The 19950-nt window shown below is 61.1% G+C and overlaps 2 protein-coding genes across 5 annotated transcripts in view; both read left to right on the top strand.

The window, feature by feature from the left end:
* The first annotated feature begins 331 nt into the window (after positions 1 to 331).
* Positions 332 to 13659, top strand: MBOAT7 (membrane bound O-acyltransferase domain containing 7). 4 transcript variants are annotated; one of them, XM_030298316.1, is made up of 8 exons: positions 332 to 685; positions 1419 to 1497; positions 1600 to 1729; positions 2290 to 2416; positions 4278 to 4437; positions 6721 to 7081; positions 8749 to 8925; positions 9108 to 9240. In XM_030298316.1, exons 2-8 carry the CDS (start codon positions 1422 to 1424, stop codon positions 9223 to 9225), a joined length of 1149 nt encoding a protein of 382 aa, XP_030154176.1. In that variant the 5' UTR covers positions 332 to 685; positions 1419 to 1421; the 3' UTR covers positions 9226 to 9240. The 4 variants fall into 4 exon arrangements, with proteins under 4 accessions (XP_030154176.1, XP_030154174.1, XP_030154175.1 ...); XM_030298314.1 differs by lacking the exon at positions 9108 to 9240 and adding an exon at positions 12636 to 13023 and having other exon boundaries at positions 335 to 685; XM_030298315.1 differs by lacking the exons at positions 332 to 685; positions 9108 to 9240 and adding an exon at positions 12636 to 13659 and having other exon boundaries at positions 1422 to 1497.
* TMC4 (transmembrane channel like 4) overlaps positions 13596 to 19950 on the top strand; it is a 9082-nt gene continuing 2727 nt past the window's right edge. The window contains exons 1-5 of the mRNA XM_030297383.1: positions 13596 to 13985; positions 14779 to 14992; positions 16289 to 16434; positions 18400 to 18632; positions 18739 to 18896. Of these exons, the coding sequence (XP_030153243.1) occupies positions 13622 to 13985; positions 14779 to 14992; positions 16289 to 16434; positions 18400 to 18632; positions 18739 to 18896 (1115 nt within the window). The 5' untranslated portion in view covers positions 13596 to 13621. The remainder of the gene's footprint in view (positions 13986 to 14778; positions 14993 to 16288; positions 16435 to 18399; positions 18633 to 18738; positions 18897 to 19950) is intronic.

Genomic DNA, 19950 nt, shown 5'->3' with positions numbered 1-19950 from the left:
CGCCGCTAGGGTTCCGCCACTAGAGAAAGTGAGGCTTATTACCCTGGCCCCGCCCTATGGTGACGTCATCCCCGGGCCCCGCCCCCTCCGGCCGGGATGCTGTTCGTTCCGCCCCTTGAAATGTTCCAGATCGCTGCCTCCTTCGTGTTGCCTAAGTCTGTGGCCCCGCCTCCTTCTCAAAGAACGAGACTTCGCCTATCTCCTAACCTGGGTCACTGGTACCCAACTATGCTCGAAGGAAACCAACGATATGACCCCGCCCACATCCGGTCGAGGCTCTTGGCCCCGCCTGCACCCGAACGGAGACCTCCGAACGGAGACCGAAGCTTGTGGCCCCGCCTCCAAACTGCCGCCGATTCTGCCCGAAGGAACCCGAAGCGGAGACCCCGGCTTCTCCCGGCTCCGAAGCGTCCGTCCGAGCCCGAAGCTCCGGGCCCCGCCTCTTTACGTGCACTGGGCTCGGCTGCCGAGGCGTAAAGGTGCAGCCACGGGCTGGAGCTGTCGGGTGCCGGTTGCCGGCCGCTTCCCTGCCCGGCCCGCAGCCTGACGGGGCAGCACATCCGGCCCGGGACCACGACAGAGCAGCGCGCGCTGGGCCGGGGAGGTGTGGCCACAGCCGGGGCGCCCGTGGGCCCGGACCGCTTGGCCGCCTCCCGCCCGGCGGGCGGCGCGGAGCCAGGCCCAGGTGGGCGGGGGCACGGGCGACCTGGGGTGAGGCGGGGGCTGCGGACCGGCCGGCGGACGGGGGCGGACTCGGCGCCGGGAGCGCGGCCGAGCAGGGGGTGGTGTAACCGCCTGTGGCTCTGCCGGAGCCGGTCTGACCTGCGCTGGGGGAGTGGGGACGTACGGGGTGGGGGGGCGCCCTCCAGGCTTTAGGTGGAAGAAACGTCTGCACCTTGGATGGAGGTGGAGGCTGGAGTCTGGGTGCTCAGAGAGGGAGGGCCCGAGTCCCTGGATCCTTCCAGGAGGAAGGGGCTGGGAGCTCTGGAATCCTGGGCTCTGTAAGGGAAAGGCCTGGGACAAGGGTTGTTGCTGGGTTCTCAGCGAGCGATGACTGAATCCGTGGGTCCCCAATGGGGGTTGGGGGATTAGCTTCGATTTCTGCGATCGCAGGGGGAGGGGCCGGATTCCTGGATCCTCGGAGGAGGGGCTGAGAGGTCTGGATTCCTGGGTTCTCGGAGGAGGACTGGAGGCCTGGGTTCTCCAAAAAGCGGGGCTGGGGGTGTATTGCTTTATCCTTGAAGGAGGAAGGTCCTGGAGGTCCGGATTCCTCTGTTCTCAGAGGAGAGGGGCTGAGGGTAGGGCTCCACGATCCTCCACACTGGGGACTAGAGGGGGTGGGTTCCTGAATCCTGTAAGGGTGAGGGGCTGATGGCCCGGATCCCTGGGTTCTCACAAACCCTCTGCCCCTCCCCCAGACCATGTCGCCTGAAGAATGGACTTATCTAGTGGTTCTTCTTATCTCCATCCCCATCGGCTTCCTCTTTAAGAAAGCTGGTGAGTCAGGTTCCCTCCCTAGTGGAGAATTGGGGGGTGGGGGGCACCTGGCAGGGGACTCCCTGGAAGGGTCCAGGCTTATGCTGTCCCTTCTCCCCGCAGGACCTGGGCTGAAGAGATGGGGGGCAGCAGCTGTGGGCCTGGGGCTCACCTTGTTCACCTGTGGCCCCCACACTTTGCATTCTCTGATCACCATCCTTGGGACCTGGGCCCTCATTCAGGCGCAGCCCTGGTGAGGATTGGGGGGGGGGGCGGTGTGGAGGGAGAACAGAGGGGGAGGAAGCAACCTGTTTCCTTTTTGGGTCTATCTCCCTTTCTGCCTTTGTCTCTGGGTGTCTCTTTTTATCTCTAGATTCTCCGTGTGGTTTGGTCTGTGTTTCTTCCTGTCCGGCCTTTTTTTCTGGGTCTTGTCCCTGCGTGTTTGTCCTGGTTCTTAATATCCGTATCATGTATTCGGGAGAACGGGGGACCGGTGGGCCGGCCCTGCCACCATTCATATTTGTATTACGTCTCCCTTTCTTTCTCCGTGTTTCTCGCCTCCCTCGGAAAAAAATGGAGGCCTGAAGGGTTTTCACCCTAAAGCTTATCTTAACCCCTCCTCATTCTCTTCTCGGTTGTGGCGCATTTCTGTGGGGCTGAGCCCCCTCTTGCACTGGTTCAGTCTGGCTCCTCCCGTCCTTCCCCCCCTTATCTGTTGGGGGGGGGGGTGAGGGAGGGCTTGTAGCTAGAATCTGGGGGAGGCGGAGTCGAGGTCCCTGTACCCAGCACGCTCGTCCTCCTGCTCTGCCCCAGCTCCTGCCACGCCCTGGCCCTCGCCTGGACCTTCTCCTACCTCCTGTTCTTCCGCGCACTCAGCCTGCTGGGCCTGCCCACTCCCACGCCCTTCACCAATGCTGTCCAGCTGCTGCTGACACTGAAGGTCAGACGCCCCTCCACCCCTCTCTTGGTGCCAGGGAAAGGCCCGTCTTCTCGTCCTCCTCCACACCCACTCTCGGGGGCAGGAGGGGAGGTGGGATTTTTATCTCCGGAGCACCCCCAGGGGCAGGACTTCACCTCTCAACTGTTCCCCGGGGGGGGGAAGAAGTAGTCCCTCCTTTCCCCGCGCCAAGTAGGGTAACCGCGGCCAAGTAGTGCAGGTGTCATTTGGTCTTTGCCGTGTGCCAAAGGTTGAGCTAAGTGCTTTACGGATCAGTTCTCTAGGAGTGCATCTTGGTAGCAAGCCATTTAGCCAAGGAGGGGGAAACAGCTTTGGAGAGAAGGCGCTTCTCTGAGGGTACAAAAACAGGACACCCGTGTCTGGCTCGAAACCACCTGGGGAGATGGGTGAAAGCAGGTTCCCAGGCCCCACCCCAGACCGAAAAGTCCCGAGTTCCTGTGTGCTGGGCTCCAGCGACATGTCACACAGGACACAGGACAGTCACATGAGGTAGCGAACCAGGTCTCCCGAGCATCTTGTGTTCTCGGTGGCCCGGGATGCAAGGGCAGGCCGGAGTTGGCTGGCTGAGAGTTGGAGGAAGAGCCTTTCGGCCTGTAGGAACAGCACGTGGAAGGAAGCAGGCTGAGCCCGGTGACTGGGCGCCAGCCACAGCGAGTGTTCATCGAGAGACGGAAGGGGAAGGGGAGCGGGGCCAAGGTGAGGGGTTTAGGCTTCCCAGGGGGCCCAGGATCCACCGGAAGCGGTTTTGGGGTTTGTCGCCAGAAGAGGTAAGGTGACCACACTGACGTGTTTGGAACTGCGCCCTGGATGCCCACAGAGTTGCCGCGGGGAGCGCGAGAAGGGGTGAGGGCAGCCTCCTTGATCAGAGTCCCGCTGACCAGCAGTGGTGGCCTGACCCAGGCCATCGGTAGGCCAGTCAGAGCCCCCGCAGCAAGTGCCGCGTTGGGGATACTTTGAGGAGTCCTTCTTGACAACAGTGTGGGTGGGCGGGGGGCGGAGGAGCCAGAGGGGACAGTGAGGATGCTGGGCCAGCCACGGGGAGCCGGTACCAACCCTGGGGACGAGAGCGGGGCCGGTAGTCGAACAGAAAGGAGAGTGTCGTGTGGAGTCCTCCCTCCGCCTTGAGAGGATGGACCAAGGGACACGGCCCAGCCCTCACACCTGCCTTCCCCCCTCTGGTCCTGGGGCTCCCTTCTGGCAGAACCCAGGGGGAAGCCGGAAGGCCGGCTGAGGCCTGTGGCTGCCGTGTCGGCCTTGGGCCTGCGGAGAAGGTGGAGAACAGGCCTGCAGGGGCAGGCCCGTCACGTTCGGCCTGGGGGCTGGGCAGCAGAACGGAGGCCAAAAGCTACAGACTCAGAGACCTACGGTAGATTTGGGGAGTAAGGAAGGTTCCCCGCCTGAGCAGTTAATTGCCTGACGGTGGCATTTGCCGAGGGGAGAGCGCCGCCTCTGGGGAACGGTAACGTGTTCCGCTCTCGAGGCCGTGAGTTTGAGGAACGCGGTAGGCTTGTATTACTGACAAGAGGCACTTTGAATGGTTTTGGGGATGGAGGGAGGAGCCCAGACAGGGTACAGCTTGGAGATCATGAGAGCGTGTGTGGTATGAAGCCACGGCCCGCGGGAGAACACAGACGGGGGAACGAAGAGACGGAAAGGCCCAGGAGGCAGTGCTAGGGAGCACCTGTGGCCAGAAGCCGCCACCCTGCGACTCATGACTCTGGATGCCGAGAGCCGCCCGTGGACTAGAACCTCAGCTCCCCGTGGCTTCCCTTGGCTGCAGGAAGGTGAGGGTGAGGAAGGCCCGGGGTCTGATCTGTCCCCCACCCGTGCCCCTTCCTCCCAGCTGGTGAGTCTCGCCAGTGAAGTTCAGGACCTGCACTTGGCCCAGAGGAAGGAAATGGCCACGGGCTTCAGCAAGGGGCCCAGCCTGGGGCTTCTGCCTGATGTCCCCTCTCTGATGGAGACGCTCAGCTACAGCTACTGCTACGTGGGAATCATGACAGGTGAGTGTGGCTGCGTACCCATTCCTGCCTCCCTGCATCTCGTCACCACTGCCTGTCCCCATTCTCCACCCGGACTTTGGTGCCTGTTCTGTGATCCTGCCTCTGTTCCAACATCTGCTTTTTTTTTTTTTTTTTTTAAATATTTATTTATTTTTGGGGCGCCTGGGTGGCGCAGTCGGTTAAGCGTCCGACTTCAGCCAGGTCACGATCTCGCGGTCCGTGAGTTCGAGCCCCGCGTCGGGCTCTGGGCTGATGGCTCAGAGCCTGGAGCCTGTTTCCGATTCTGTGTCTCCCTCTCTCTCTGCCCCTCCCCCGTTCATGCTCTGTCTCTCTCTGTCCCAAAAATAAATAAACGTTGAAAAAAAAATTAAAAAAAAATAAAAATAAAATAAATATTTATTTATTTTTGAGAGAGAGAGACTGAGTGCCAGTGGGAGAGGGGCAGAGAGAGAGGGAGGCACAGAATCTGAAGCAGGCTCCGGGCTCCGAGCTGTCAGCACAGAGCTCGAGGTGGGGCTCAAACTCACGAACTGTGAGATCATGACCTGAGCCAAAGTCAGATGCCGTGCAGGTGCCCCAGCATGTGCTCCTCTTGAGGGCGAGCATCTCTGCCTGGGTCTACATCAGACTCTCCCGCTGGCCCTCCAGAGCAGAGACAGACTGTTCTTGGCCTCAGTGGTTCCTTGTGACTTCTTGGGAGCAATCAGGAGACAAAGGAGCAAGGTCTATGCAACCCTGATGTTTCTATCACCCAAGGAACAAATACATTCACATTATGCTCCCATTTTTAGGGTCCGAAAATATTTTCCATTAATGTTGATGTCCTAGGAGGTTTTCTGTCTTTTTTTCCTAAGATTTTTTTTTAAGTTTATTTATTTACTTTGAGAGAGAAAAAGAGCACAAGCAGAGGAAAGGCAGAGAGAGAGAGAGAGAGAGAGAGAGAGAGAATCCCAAGTAGTCAGCACAGAGCCTGATGCGGGGCTCAAACTCACAAAGTGAGATTGTGACCTGAGCTGAAATGAAGAGTTGGACGCTCAACCGACTGAGCCACCCGGGTGCCCCTAGGAGGTTTTCTTTTTTATGACAGCTTTATGGAACCGTAACTGATATGTTCACCCACTTAAAGCTACATGCAGCTCAGTAGTTGTTAGCATAGTTACAGACTTGTGCGGCCATCACTACCATGTCATTGTAGACATTGCATCGCCCCAGAAGGAAACTCTGGACCCTGTGGCCATCGTCCCTCAAACCGCATCTGCCCCCAATCCCTGGGAACCACTGACTGACTCTCTGTCTCTATAGATGTCCCGGTGCTGGTCATTTATGAATGGAATCCTACTCTCTTCTCTCTGTTCTTTGTGACACGTAAGGCTGTCACTTCCGTTAATCCGCACCTGCTCCCTCCCTGGGCCAGGCCGCCAGTTTATCTCCAGCGCTACCACTGTCTCCTGTTTTCCACCGGTGACCCTCTGCAGCCCCCGCCCTGCTCAGGGGCCAGGGTAAATGGCATCCCAGCACCTCTCTGTTGGAAGAGCCTACAGCGGTTTCCTGGCTCTTAGAACAAAACCCTGAGTCCTCCCTGCCTGCAACCCTCTGACCTTTTCTCAAACCACTCTGTTCCTCTCCAGTTGCACTGCCCTACTTCCTCCTTCATGCAGAGGTCACCCCCACCCCCCACCCCTCGGGTCCCGCCTATCTGCCCCTGTGTTTGCCTATCTGCCCCTGTGTTTCTCGGGGACTTGTCTCCATACCCCCCACTCTCCAGCTCTTTGTTCCTCGCTACTTAGCAGTCTGTCCTTTATCTTTTTCTCTGAGTCCTTGAACTCCCCCTCTCTGGTTTCTTTCTTTGCTTTCTTTCTTTCTTTTATTTTTAATGTTTATTTATTTTTGAGAAAGAGAGCGCAAGCGGAGGAGGGGCAGAGGGAAAGGGAGACACAGAATCCAAAGCAGGCTCCAGGCTCTGAGCTGTCAGCACAGAGGGGCTTGAACTCACAAACTGTGGGATCGTGACCTGAGCCGAAGTCGAACACTTTAAGGACTGAACCACCCAGGCGCCCCTACTTTATTTTTAAGTAACCTCTACACCCAAAGCCCCACGTGGGGCTTGAACCACCACCCCCAAGATCAAGAGTCTAAGACTCGCTGGTTTCTTGTCCCTTTCTCTCAGTCTCCCTCCTCTTGTTCCCGGTTACCTAGCCCCACCCCCTCCCCCACTCCTCAGCGCCCAGTCTCAGCCCCCACCTCCAGACCAGTCTCTGACGCTGCCCCTCCCTCCCGCCACAGGCCCGTTCTTCCGCTACCGCACGTACCTGGACTGGCTGGAGCAGCCCTTCCCGGGGGCCGTGCCCAGCCTGCGGCCCCTCCTGCGCCGAGCCTGGCCGGCCCCGCTCTTTGGCCTGCTCTTCCTGCTGTCCTCACACCTCTTCCCGCTGGAGGCCGTGCGTGAGGACGCCTTCTACGCCCGCCCGCTGCCTGCCCGCCTCTTCTACATGATCCCCGTCTTCTTCGCCTTCCGCATGCGCTTCTACGTGGCCTGGATTGCCGCCGAGTGCGGCTGCATTGCTGCCGGCTTCGGGGCCTACCCCGTGGCCGCCAAAGCCCGGGCCGGGGGCGGCCCCACCCTCCAATGCCCACCCCCCAGCAGGTCAGGCGGCGGGAGGGAGGCTTCCCGAGACCCGGCAGGCCCCGTCAGCACAGGCTGGCCCTGCCCCTAGCAGGGAGGAGAGCGGGGGAGCAGGGGGTGCGGCTTCGCCCCCTGCTGTCAGTGGAATGTCGCCCCTTGGCCACCACCGCCCACCTACCCCTGCCCTAGGGAGCAGTACTCTTCATACCTGCCACTGCCCCCTGTTGCCAACGCTTGTCACCTCGTGGGATGGTGAATTGCTCTCTGTTGCTAGGAAAAGGTGGTATCTCAGCAACCGTGTGCCTCCCCTCTGTTGCCATGGAAGTGTCACCCCGGTAACCCGGTTGTTCCTGGTTACTTGGGATACCATCTTTGGGCTGTGATGGGGCCCACCCTTTGTCGCTAGGGAGATGGTTACCTAGCAACTGGACTGCCCCTCTTTGTTAGGGGGGCGCTTCCCTAGCAACCAGGACCTGCCCCTTCCTGCTACAAGACTCGCTTTTCATTGCTATGTAAATGGCGCCCCCTAACCTGCCCTTGGTTACTAGACGCCAGCGCACAGGCCCCCAACCATGTGATGTCCTCACGTAACAGCCTGCACTTTCTGAGGACATGGCGTCCCTGACCATGCTGTCCTCTGGCAGACAGGACACCGCTCCCAGCAACCGCGGGTGGCTTTCCTACCACTGCTGAGGAAGTACCCCAGTAACCGTGGACTGACCTTGTTCCTAGTGCCACCCCCCCCTCCTCGTTCTTGAATTGCTAGCCTGGAACTAGGGGCTATCTTGTTGCTAAGGAAGTGTTGCTCTCAGGTTGCTAGGGAAATGATGCTTCTAACCACTGGGACTGGACTCCACCTCCCCACCCCACCCCCCACTTCCCCCCTCCCCCATCCGCGGTTCCTAGCAACCGTCGGTAGACCTCCGGTTACTGGTGAGGGCGTCCGCCAGAAAATGGCAAGCAGGAATTGAAGGCTTTTGTAATAGATGGCTCCCCTCCCATTCTCAGAAGCCACCTACCCTGGGGTGGGTGAAAGATGTTCGCCGCCACTGGGACTGTTGGCACCAGTGATCCAGGAGCCACTGTAGTGCTGAAGGTGACACTTAATAATCATAAAGACCAGGAGGGGCCCTTTCTGGAAGCGTTTCTAAACATCCTAGGCCTTGTTCCTAAGGAATACCCTTTCCCTAGCAACAGAGACCATCAGGTGTCACGTGGGCCTCAAACATCTCCCTAGCAATCATAGACCACCGCGTTGTTAGGGATGCTACTTCCCTAGCAACCACAGTGTCTTGACAACTTAGGACCACACTGGGCGGCTGCTCTGAATACAGTGAGCTTGTTTGCCCTCCCCTAGCATCTGAGATCCCTGAAGGGTCAGGTTGCTGAGGACTCGTAGCTTAGCAACTGTAGCCCCTCAAGGCTTTTCGTTGCCGTTGTAGCCCTGAGACCAAGAGAAGGAGGACCCGTTGTCAGTGAACTGTTGTGCCCCCGCCCCCAGTCTTCGTCCGGGAAAAGGCTCCCTCTGGGCTACCCTCCCCGGTTGCCCTAGCAAATGTGACAGCCAGAGCTCTGGCCTGGCCGCGATCCCCTCCTTAGCATCCGGGGCTGGGACAGTAGCCAGCGTCGGGAGGGGGCCTGGCTGAGCTGCATGTCTGTCCCCCACCCTCATCCTCCACCCCCCCCAGTCCGGAGAAGGCGGCCTCCCTGGAGTACGACTATGAGACCATCCGCAACATCGACTGCTACGGCACTGACTTCTGCGTGCGGGTGCGGGATGGCATGCGGTACTGGAACATGACGGTGCAGTGGTGGCTGGCGCAGTACGTCTACAAGAGCGCACCTGCTCGCTCCTATGTCCTGAGGTGAGCGCGCCTGCCCTGGGAAAACACGGAACTACACCTCCCAGTAGCGCCTGGGGCTGCTTGTGGGCTCCCGGCCGGGCCTCCGCCCCAGAGGGTCATGGGAGTTGTAGTTTCCTGAGCCGGTTCCCAGCCCCTGATTTGCATTGCTCTGGGGTAAATCGTTCCCTTTCTCTGGGCCTCAGTTTCTACTTGTGGAAAGTCAACATCTTCGGACAGAAGCAGTGTACTGAATCCTGTGGACTCTGGCCAGACTTTCTGGGATCCTGGCCCAGCCAGACACAGAGAACCTTAAGTAGCTAGTTGACCTGTGTTTCCTCAACTCTTAAATGGGGGTGATGCTGTTATCTTACTTCAGAGATTGATGAGAGGTTTAAGCGATGTGAACATACCTAACGTGAGGCCCGCCAGGTGAGTAGTCACCGTATAGTAGCTTTTATTCATTATTCATCCAATACTTCTTGAGTGGAAACTCGAGTGTGCCAGACATCGTTATGTTTACAACCTTAGGACGTAGAGCTTACTACCCTGGTTTCAAAAAAAAATTTTTTTTTTTAATTTTTTTTTTTTTTCAACGTTTATTTATTTTTGGGACAGAGAGAGACAGAGCATGAACGGACGAGGGGCAGAGAGAGAGGGAGACACAGAATCGGAAACAGGCTCCAGGCTCTGAGCCATCAGCCCAGAGCCCGACGCGGGGCTCGAACTCACGGACCGCGAGATCGTGACCTGGCTGAAGTCGGACGCTTAACCGACTGCGCCACCCAGGCGCCCCTCAAAAAAATTTTTTTTAATGTTTATTTGTTTTGAGAGAGAGAGAGTGTGAGTAGGGGAGGGGCAGAGAGAGAGGAAGACACAGAATCCGAAGCAGGCTCCGGGCTCCGAGCTGTCCACACAGAGCCCGATGCAGGGCTCGAACTTGTGAGATGATGACCTGAGCCGAAGTCAGACACTTAACCGACTGAGCCACCCAGGCTCCCCGCCTTCATTTTAGAGATGAGGGAACTGAGGCTCAGAGAGGTTAGGTAACCTGCCGAGTGTCACTCCGCCTTCCCAGAGCCACCAGATGAGGTCAGGACGCAGCTGCAGAGATATGAGCTAAACCTACCTAGGTGTCCGGACTGGGCACAGCCTGGGTGTGGGGATGAGAACGTGAGGAAGTAAAGCGTGATGCCAGGTGATGGCTGTGAGTGACTGAGCTGGGAAGACTGGGCAGGAGGAAGTTTCCGGAGTGGCTCGGGTGAGGGAATGAAACTTGGGTGGAGCCCCACGGACTCCCAGGTGACTGTCAGGTTTCAGTTGGGGTTACTGGATAGGCGGTCAGTTACGGGACTCTGGCGCAGAAGGAGGAGACGGTGTGAGAAGCGGGCGCTCAGGTGCCTTCAGGTAGCGGTATCTAACACTCGGGCTGAGCAGCAGGTCAAAGCAGCGGGCGCTCTGGTGTTTCGGTTAGAGGTTCTCGGCTGGAGGCAACTGTGCCACACTCCCCGGGGGCATTCGGCAACGCCTAGGAGCCCTTTGTGCCGTAACTGGGAGATGCTACTGGCAGCCAGTGGTTACAGGCCCCAGACGCTCTTCAACACCCTGCGCGGCACGGGATGGCCCCCGCTCCAGCACAAAATGATCTGGCCCCAAATGTCAGTGGCGCTGAGATTGAGAAACCCCGGTGTGGACGAGGGACGAGGAGGAGCCGGCCTAGATGGAGCCGATGAGCTAGGAGGACAGTCAGGAAAGCAGAGAGGGATCATTTGTGTCGGGTGATGTCAGGAGCTTCAGTACAACAAAGGCTCGGGCTTGGGTGTGACGGGAGGGTGCGGGGGAGTCTCCAGCAACCTTGACGGGAGCAGTTTGGAGGGTGGAAGGGAAAGCCAGCTGGAGTGGGTTCCAGGGAGGACGGAAGCGGGGAAAGGCTGAGGGGGAGCAGGGACTGTTCTTGGGAGAGTGTGCAGGTGGGGAGAGCAGGTAGGGACCACAGCTCAGAGTTCAGGTGCCTGTGTGGAGTTCAAGGTGCCTGGTGGGCCGTTTATGTGCGTCCCTTCCACCCTGTTTCTCCCTGTCGGAGAACGTCTCTTGAAATGCTCCCGACCCGGGGAATTCTGTCTCCACCATTGGCAGAAAAGAAAGAACACGGTTTTGTTACTAAAGAGCTAGCGTTGAGCCAGCCTGTGTACCCCGTAACCCGCTAACGAGATTACCAAAACGAAAAGAAGGCTCGCCTTGTCGTCGGAGCCACCTGTCACAGTTCCCTGCACAGCATGCTCCCGAGAGAAACGATAACCTGTCCTCAAGTAAGAGGAGCCACGACTGTTTGCCGTGATGCACGGTCTCCTGTTCTGCCCAAGTTCAGTTGGTAATGGGGTAGCCACCTGTGCTGATCGTCTGTACCTGAAGGAAGAATGCAACTAGGTGTCCAGCAGGCGGTAGCGTGATGCCAGGTGCCTAGGATGAACCCCCACAGTGGCGGGGAGACAGGGGCTCCAACTCCCATGACATTTATAGTTCAAAGACTGGGTACCACCACCCTCCAGAAAAACATTCGTGGACTGTGTTTTCTTAAGGCTTATTTCCAAGCCTTTCCGAACGTTTCCATCTATATCCGAAGGACGGAGAAAAGTTTCTGAAGCACTATGTTTTTTTCGTGGAAGTGGCTGAAGAAGAGAGAGAGGGGAAAAGGTCTCCCTTTCGGGCAAGAGTGAAAATTCAGCCTTTTTACGGACTCTATGCCTCCAAGGATGGGGGGCAGCATTATTGTGTCCTTAGGTTCAAGCACCCTGATGTGCCCCAGGGAAAGGCTGATGCCCACAGACAAGGAAGAACCCACATCTCCATTCCAGGCGGAGTCCTCTGTGGTGATTTCTGTGTCTCTGAGGAAGGAGGGACCGGAGCCTGAATTTATAGCATTTTGGGGGCCAGAGAGAGAGGACACCATGGCTAGAGATGACTGAGTCTTCATGAATCAGGAATTCCACTCTTAGATCCCCAAGACGAAGTGGCTAGGGGCTCAGGTTCATGGGTCTTGAGGGAAGCTGTGATAAGAGGGCATTAACTGGGTTCCTGAAAAGAGAATAGTGATTCCTGAGTCTGAGGGAGGAGGGGGCCGGGGGCCTGGACTCCTGGGTCTGAGGGAGGAGAGTGGAGTTCAGGACTCCTGGGTCTGGGGGAGGAGAGGCTGGGGGGGTCAGGACTCCTGGTCTGAGGGAGGAGGGGGCTGGGGGCCTGGACTCCTGGTCCGAGGGAGGAGGGTCTGAGGAGTCAGGACTCCTGGGTCTGAGGGAGGAAGGAGATGGGGGCCTGGACTCCTGAGTCTCACGGAGGCGGGGCTGGGGGTCTGGGCTCCTGGGTCTGGGGGAGGAGGGGGCTGGAGGCCAGGACTCCTGGGTCTGAGGGAGGAGGGACTGGGGGTCTGGACTCCCGGGTCTGAGGGAGGAGGGGTTGGGGGCCTGATCCCAGGTCTGAGGGAGGAGGGGTGGGGGGGGGGGGGGTCAGGACTCCTGGTCTGAGGGAGGAGGGGCTGGGGTTCAGCACTCCTGGGTCTTAGGGAGGAAAGCCTGGGGTCTGGACTCCTGGATCTGAGGGAGGAGGGCCTGGGGAGTCAGGACTCTTGGGTCTCAGGGGTCTGTGGTCCTGGGTCTGAAGGAGGAAGGAGATGGGTGCCTGGACTCCTGGGCTGGGGGTCTGGGCTCCAGGGTCCTGAATCCGAGCCCCTCCCCCAGGAGCGCCTGGACCATGTTGCTGAGCGCCTACTGGCACGGCCTCCACCCTGGCTACTACCTAAGCTTCCTGACCATCCCGCTGTGCCTGGCGGCGGAGGGCCGACTGGAGTCGGCCCTGCGGGGGCGGCTCAGTCCCGGGGGCCAGAAGGCCTGGGACTGGGTGCACTGGTTCCTGAAGATGCGCGCCTACGACTACATGTGTATGGGCTTCGTGCTGCTGTCCCTGGGAGACACCGTCCGGTACTGGGCCTCCGTCTACTTCTGCGTCCACATCCTGGCCTTGGCCGCCCTGCTGCTGGGGCTGGCTTTGGGCGGGGGCGGGCCGGGCCGGAGGAAGACCGCGCCCTCGGCCGCCGGCCTGGCCCCAGAAAAGCTCCGGGAGGAATAGGCTGCCGCGGCACCCCTTGCCAGTCGGCCCGCCCACCAAGCTTCTTGCTTGGGAATCCTGTGACCCCGGCCGCCGTCTCCTTTCCCAGAAAGATCGCTGGAGCGGCCAGGAACCTGGCGAGGATTCCCGTCTCCGCTCCGTACCCTGCGTCCGACGGAGCCGGGCTGCAGCTCTCGCTGCTTCCCCGCCCTCTGCCCTCTGCCCTCTGCCCTCTGCCCCGAGGGCTCAGGACAACCCTCGACCACCCAGGTGTCCCTGCCCCAGCTTCCGGAGAGAGCCGCACTCCCCCACCCCGCCAGCAGGGGCCGCCAGGCACACGGCTTCTTGGGCACACGTCCTTTTCCTGGCACAGGGTGTGGGGTAGGAGCTTCGGGGCAGGTTCTGGGAGTGGGGAACATCCTCCCTGGGGCTTTCGTCCCACTTGTACCAGGATTTCAGACCCGGAAGGGAACATAACCCTCCCGTTTCATAAGGGGGAAACTGAGGCACGGAGGAGCAGGCCTGCGGACATGGTTCTTGCAGCTTCCATGTGAGCCACCTCAGGGTCCCAGCGCACCTGTCACCCTCCTGTCATTCTCTGGCCTGAGACACGGTCAGAATGTGTGAGCCTCCGCCAATAAAGTGTTTCGCAAAGACCGTACGTGTCCCTGTGGGTGATCGACGGGCGTGGGGCTCGTGGCGCCGCACTCCCAGGGACCACGCTGGCGTCCGTGGGCTTGTTCCCAGGACGTTTCCCGGCAGCCGCCCTGACGCTGAAGTGCTTACTGTCCTCCCACCACCGCCACCTGGTGGCCAGGTGCGGACCTGCCCGGGGTCCCTTCCTTACCTGGGGCAGTCCCCGCCCAGCCGGCCGCTAGAGACGGAAACAGTCGCACCTGGGGCCATGGAAGCGGGCCCGACGTGGGAACCGGAGGCCTGGGGCTCCTCCGGAGGCTGGCCGGCACCCCGGGGGGCCAGAGCAGGTGGGGGGAGTGGGGGGGGGCGTCCTGAGGGTAGCAAGGAACGGAGGCCTGGACTCCAGGGTCCAGAGGGCAGAAGGGGGATGGTTTCGATTCCTGGCTTTCTGGGTGGGGGAAGGGAACCAGGGCGTGGGACTCCTGCGTCCTGAGGAGGGGTCTGCAGGTCCAGATTCCAGTCTCGGGGGAGGGGGGGTGAGGGTTGCAAACTCCTGAATAAGAGAAAAGGAAGTTGAAGAATGGGCTCTTCAGCCCTGGGAGGCCCACATTTGGGTGCTTGCAGAGGGGCTCTGGGTCCTGCACTCCCAGATCTGAGGGAGGAGGGGCTGGGGGCCCAGACTCCAAGGCCTGAGGGAAGAGGCCCTGTGGTTCAAGACTCCTGGGTCTGAGGGAGGAGGGGCTGAAGGCCTGGACTCCCGGGTCTGAGGGAGGAGGGCGTGGAGTTCAGGATTCCTGGGTCTGAGGGAGGAGGGCATGGGGTTCAGGGCTCCTGGGTCTGAGGGAGGAGGGGCGGGGGGGGGGGGTCAGGACTCCTGGGTCTGAGGGAGGAGGGGCGGGGGGGGGTCAGGACTCCTGGGTCTGAGGGAGGAGGGCATGGGGTTCAGGGCTCCTGGGTCTGAGGGAGGAGGGGCGGGGGGGGGGGTCAGGACTCCTGGGTCTGAGGGAGGAGGGGCGGGGGGGGTCAGGACTCCTGGGTCTGAGGGAGGAGGGCATGGGGTTCAGGGCTCCTGGGTCTGAGGAAGGAGGGGCTGGGGGCTGCGAGTCCTGCACCCTCCCAGCCCCCGCTCCCCTGCCCCAGGCCCCTCGCTCTCCTCTGTGCTGAATGAGCTCCCCAGTGCCGCCACCCTTCGGTACCGAGGACCCGGGGTTCTCCCCTGGGGGGCATCGGGGGAGGAGGAAGAAGATGGAGAGAACAACATCCAGGCCATGGCCGAAGCCGCCCAAAAGGAGCTGGGAGAACCCATCCCCTCCAGGGAACTCCCCTGGCCCATGCAGGCCCGCCGGACCCACAGGTGAAGCTCACCTCCCGCTTCCTACCCAGCTGTGGGCCGAGTCTACGCGGTGTCCTCTGTCTCCCCCTGCCTGTGTCCCTGCTTCTCTGACTCCGGGGAGTCCTGCCTCCCCGACCCTGGGACTCCCTTCTCTAGCCTCCGGGCTCACGTTCTCTGTCTCCGCTCTCGCTCTTTCTCTCTGTGTGTTCCTCTCTGCTTGATGTGTGTCTCTGTGTCTGTCTCCTGCCTACTGACGCTTGTCACTGCTCCTCCTTTCCCTGCCGCCACAGAGCTGGCCGGGCTGGGGGACGACGCCTGGTCAACAAGGGGCTCCCGGCGCTGTCCGGAGTACAGCCTTCCCAGGAAACCTTTCCTAAGCCCGCTTGGCGTAAAGCTCAGACCATGTGGCTCTTTCCTCAAAGCAAAGTGCGGCGCTGGAACTTTCGGAAGGCGCGGGAGTGTCGTGCATTCCTAGCCCCGAGCTGCACGACGTCAGAAGCAAGTGCCAGGGCCGTCTGAGGACGGGGCCCCGCGTCCTGAAATTGTTCTCTGAACCCCTTCCTTTCGGCTGTTTGTGGAGGTTCCCCTACACGGGCGGGCTTGATTAAATCTTGGGCCAGGGGCCATCGAACCCCGCCTCCAGCCCCGTTGCTCCCCCGGGAGGTCGGGGGTGGGGCTGCAGGTTCCAAGCCCCTCCCCCCTCCACACCTGCGGGTGGTTTCCCTGGCAAGCCCCCCCCACTCTTACCTGGAGTCCAAAAGTCACCTCGTTTCCGCTGCAGACGACACCAGGATCTCTTCACTTGGTCTCCCAAGGGTTTTTATCGCTCCGCGCCAGGAACAGGGACGAACGCCAAACCAAACCTTCTTTCCTTTTCACTTTTCCTTTATGATACCTGCCTCCAGACAAGTGCAGGAGGCACCCTGCGCAGCCCGGGAGTACTCCCACGGCGAGCGCCCGGGCAGGCTGCACTTGGAGCAGGAGACTCCGCCCTGGGGAGCACCCCCACGTGCCCCTGTCACCCCCCTCTCCCCACACAGGTCCTGTGTGATGCTCTCCCAGACCTGTGTGACGATCACTTCCCTGCCTTCCACCCGGGGGCGCATCCCTAAAGAGCACGGCGTGAGGGTGCTTGTTCTGGAACTCCCAGTAGACCCCTGCACCCTCTGATTTCCTCCTGGCTTCTTACGTGTCTGCTCCTATCGCTGGAGAGCATCCCAGCCCGGTCCCACTGGCGGGGTGCTTCGCCGTTTGGGGGTGCCCACTCGGGGCTGCCAGGCCCTTCATTTTCTGTCTCTGAATCTGTTTCTGTACCAGGCAGAGCCATGCCAGGGACAAAGTGGCCCAGAGATCGGGTTCCAGGGTGGCCCAGTGGGCCCTGCGGCTTCGGCGGTCCAAGGAGAAGACCCAGGAACGCCTGCACACCTTGCAGCCCTGGGCGTGGACGCTGAAAAGGATCGGGGGTGCGGCAGGGCTGAGGCTGCTGGGGCGGGCCCACTCCTGGGTCTGAGGGAAGAGGGGCTGAGGGGTCTGGACTCCTGGGTCTGAGGGAGGAGGGGCTGGGGACCAGGACTCCTGGGTCTGAGGGAGGAGGGGGCTGGGGGCTGGACTCCTGGGTCTGAGGGAGGAGGGGCTGAGGGCCTGGACTCCTGGGTCTGAGGGAGGAGGGGCTGGGGGCCTGGACTCCTGGGTCTGAGGGAGGAGGGGCTGGGGGCCTGGACTCCTGGGTCTGAGGGAGGAGGGGCTGGGGGCCTGGACTCCTGGGTCTGAGGGAGGAGGGGCTGAGGGGTCTGGACTCCTGGGTCTGAGGGAGGAGGGGCTGGGGGCCTGGACTCCTGGGTCTGAGGGAGGAGGGGCTGGGGGCCTGGACTCCTGGGTCTGAGGGAGGAGGGGCTGAGGGGTCTGGACTCCTGGGTCTGAGGGAGGAGGGGCTGGGGGCCTGGACTCCTGGGTCTGAGGGAGGAGGGGCTGAGGGGTCTGGACTCCTGGGTCTGAGGGAGGAGGGGCTGAGGGCCTGGACTCCTGGGTCTGAGGGAGGAGGGGCTGGGGGCCTGGACTCCTGGGTCTGAGGGAGGAGGGGCTGGGGGCCTGGACTCCTGGGTCTGAGGGAGGAGGGGCTGGGGGCCTGGACTCCTGGGTCTGAGGGAGGAGGGGCTGAGGGGTCTGGACTCCTGGGTCTGAGGGAGGAGGGGCTGGGGGCCTGGACTCCTGGGTCTGAGGGAGGAGGGGCTGGGGGTCTGGACTCCTGGGTCTGAGCGGGGAGGGGTCGGGGGTCTAGACTCCTGGGTCTGAGGGAGGAGCGGCTGGGGGGTCTGGATTTCTGGGTCTGAGGGAGGAGGGGGCTGAGGGTCTGGACTCCTGGGTCTGAGGGAGGAGGGGCTGGGGACCAGGACTCCTGGGTCTGAGGGAGGAGGGGGCTGGGGGACTGGGCTCCTCAAGATCTGAGGGAGGAGGGGCTGGGGGCCTGGACTCCTGGGTCTGAGGGAGGAGGGGCTGAGGGGTCTGGACTCCTGGGTCTGAGGGAGGAGGGGCTGAGGGGTCTGGACTCCTGGGTCTGAGGGAGGAGGGGCTGGGGACCAGGACTCCTGGGTCTGAGGGAGGAGGGGGCTGGGGGCTGGACTCCTGGGTCTGAGGGAGGAGGGGCTGGGGGCAGGACTCCTGGGTCTGAGGGAGGAGGGGCTGAGGGGTCTGGACTCCTGGGTCTGAGGGAGGAGGGGCCGGGGGTCTGGACTCCTGGGTCTGAGGGAGGAGGGGCTGGGGGTCAGGACTCCTGGGTCTGAGGGAGGAGGGGCCGGGGGTCTGGACTCCTGGGTCTGAGGGAGGAGGGGCCGGGGGCCTGGACTCCTGGGTCTGAGGGAGGAGGGGCTGAGGGGTCTGGACTCCTGGGTCTGAGGGAGGAGGGGCCGGGGGCCTGGACTCCTGGGTCTGAGGGAGGAGGGGCTGAGGGGTCTGGACTCCTGGGTCTGAGGGAGGAGGGGCCGGGGGTCTGGACTCCTGGGTCTGAGGGAGGAGGGGCTGAGGGGCCTGGACTCCTGGGTCTGAGCGGGGAGGGGCTGGGGTCTGAAATCCTGGGTCTGAGGGAGGAGGGGCTGGGGGTCTGGACTCCTGGGTCTGAGGGAGGCAGGGCTGGGGGTCTGGGCTCCTGGGTCTGAGGGAAGAGGAGCTGGGTGGGTCTGAGGGAGGAGGGGGCTGGGGGTCTGGACTCCAGGGTCTCAGGGAGGAGTGGCTGGGGGCCAGGACTCCTAGGTCTGAGGAGGGAGGTTCTGGGGGACCATGACTTCTGGGTCTGAGAGAGGAGGGGGCTGGGGGTCAGGACCCCTGGGTCTGAGGGAGGAGGGGCTGGGGAGCAGGACTCCCGGTTCTGAGGGAGGAGGGCCGGGACTCCAGACTCGGAAAGCAGCCCCCCGCCTCTGTGGCGCCCTCTGCAGGCCAGTTTGGCGCCGGCACCGAGTCCTACTTCTCGCTACTCCGCTTCCTGCTGCTTCTCAACGTGCTGGCGTCCGTGCTGAAGGCCTGCATGACACTGCTGCCCACCTGGCTGGAGGGGACGCCCCCGGGTCCCCCTGGCCCTGACACCTCCTCACCCTGTGGCTTCTACAACCCCGACCCCCAAGGCCTGGTCACCTTCCCCACCCACCTCTTCAGCTTGCTCTCAGGAGTGGTGAGTGCCTGGGTCCCTGGGAGACCCACCCCCCACCCCCCGACCCCCCGAGCCTGGGTGCCCCACCCCCCATTGCCTAGCCCCACGGTGACCTTTCCCTCGGCAGGGTTTTCTAGAATGGTCTCCTCTCTTCTATGGGTTCTACCCACCCCGCCGACACCTAGCGGTCGCCTACCTGTGCTCCGTCTTTGTCATTGGCCTTCTGCACCTGGTGCTCATCCTCCACCGGTCAGTGACACCTGGGACCCCGGGGAGGGAGTCGTGGTGCTAGCAGACCCCTCCCCAAGAATCCGGAGTCTCCCTCCGTGATCCTTTTCTCTCAGTTGGAGTTGAAATCACACTTAAAAACGTTTCATTCGTGCTAAAGACCAGTGACAAATTGGGAAGCTTCTCCTTCCCGTGGCTTCAGAGTCTAGAGCGGGAAGGTAAGATCTTAACCACACAAATTTAACGACATCTTTTCTGGAGGGGAGCATGCTTTGTAGGAAACAAACGGGTGATTCAGTCGTTCCGGCAACAGCTGTTTATTAAGCACCTACTACGTGTCGGCCGCCGTGGTTCTAGACACAAACAGAAACCAGACAGAGTCCTGTCCTGGGGAGCTGACAGTTTACCAGGGGGAGACAGGTGATAAGTAATAAGCCGTAAATGAGTCAACGACACGGTGCGTTAGAAGGTGACGGGGGCTCCGGACACAGATGCAGCAGGTGAGGCGGGCCGTCGGTGAGAATGCGCCAGGCTGCTGCATTTAGGGGTCCCCCAGGGATGCCTGGATGAGACGAGATGTTTAAATAAAGGCGTTGAGGGGGTGAGGGGTCTGGTCAGAGAACTACCCGGGGAATGAGCACTGCAGGCAGAGAGCACAGCCAGAGCAAGGCAGGAGCAGGGATGCGTGGCGGAGGGTGCACGGGGAGGTGGGGAGAGCCACGGGGGATGCGCCCCACTCCGTAAACGATGTGGCTGCTCTCCAAGCGCCAGGGGACTCGTTGCAGGCTCTTGAGCAGATCACCCCGATCTGATTTAGGTTTCAAAAGGCTTCCTCTCTGGCTCTGTGGTGGACGGAGGAGGGAGAAGGGGGGGCAAGAAGGAGAGAAGGGAGGAGAGTCGGGGATGCGCAAGTAGCAGGTGCAACAGTGACGGGGCTGTGGCGATAATCCAGGCAAGAGACAGTGGTGGTTTGCTCCGGGCCGGGGTGGTGGCAGGAGTCAATTTCGGTCCTTCCTTCCTTCCTTCCTTCCTTCCTTCCTTCCTTCCTTCCTTCCTTCCTTCCTTCCTTCCTTCCTTCCTTCCTTCCTTCCTATCCTTCCTTCCTTCCTTC

This window comes from Lynx canadensis, chromosome E2 (assembly GCF_007474595.2).
Source record: "Lynx canadensis isolate LIC74 chromosome E2, mLynCan4.pri.v2, whole genome shotgun sequence".
Taxonomy (NCBI): Eukaryota; Metazoa; Chordata; class Mammalia; order Carnivora; family Felidae; genus Lynx; species Lynx canadensis.
This window is presented reverse-complemented; position numbering and strand designations above follow the sequence as displayed.

What these genes read in the sequence shown, in the direction of transcription:
- MBOAT7 (XM_030298315.1), top strand. Translation starts at nt 1,422, where the DNA reads ATGTCGCCTGAAGAATGGACTTATCTAGTGGTTCTTCTTATCTCCATC. An exon ending in CTTCCTCTTTAAGAAAGCTG is followed by an intron (nt 1,498 to 1,599) that starts GTGAGTCAGGTT and finishes TTCTCCCCGCAG; the next exon opens with GACCTGGGCTGAAGAGATGG. An exon ending in CAATGCCCACCCCCCAGCAG is followed by an intron (nt 7,082 to 8,748) that starts GTCAGGCGGCGG and finishes CACCCCCCCCAG; the next exon opens with TCCGGAGAAGGCGGCCTCCC.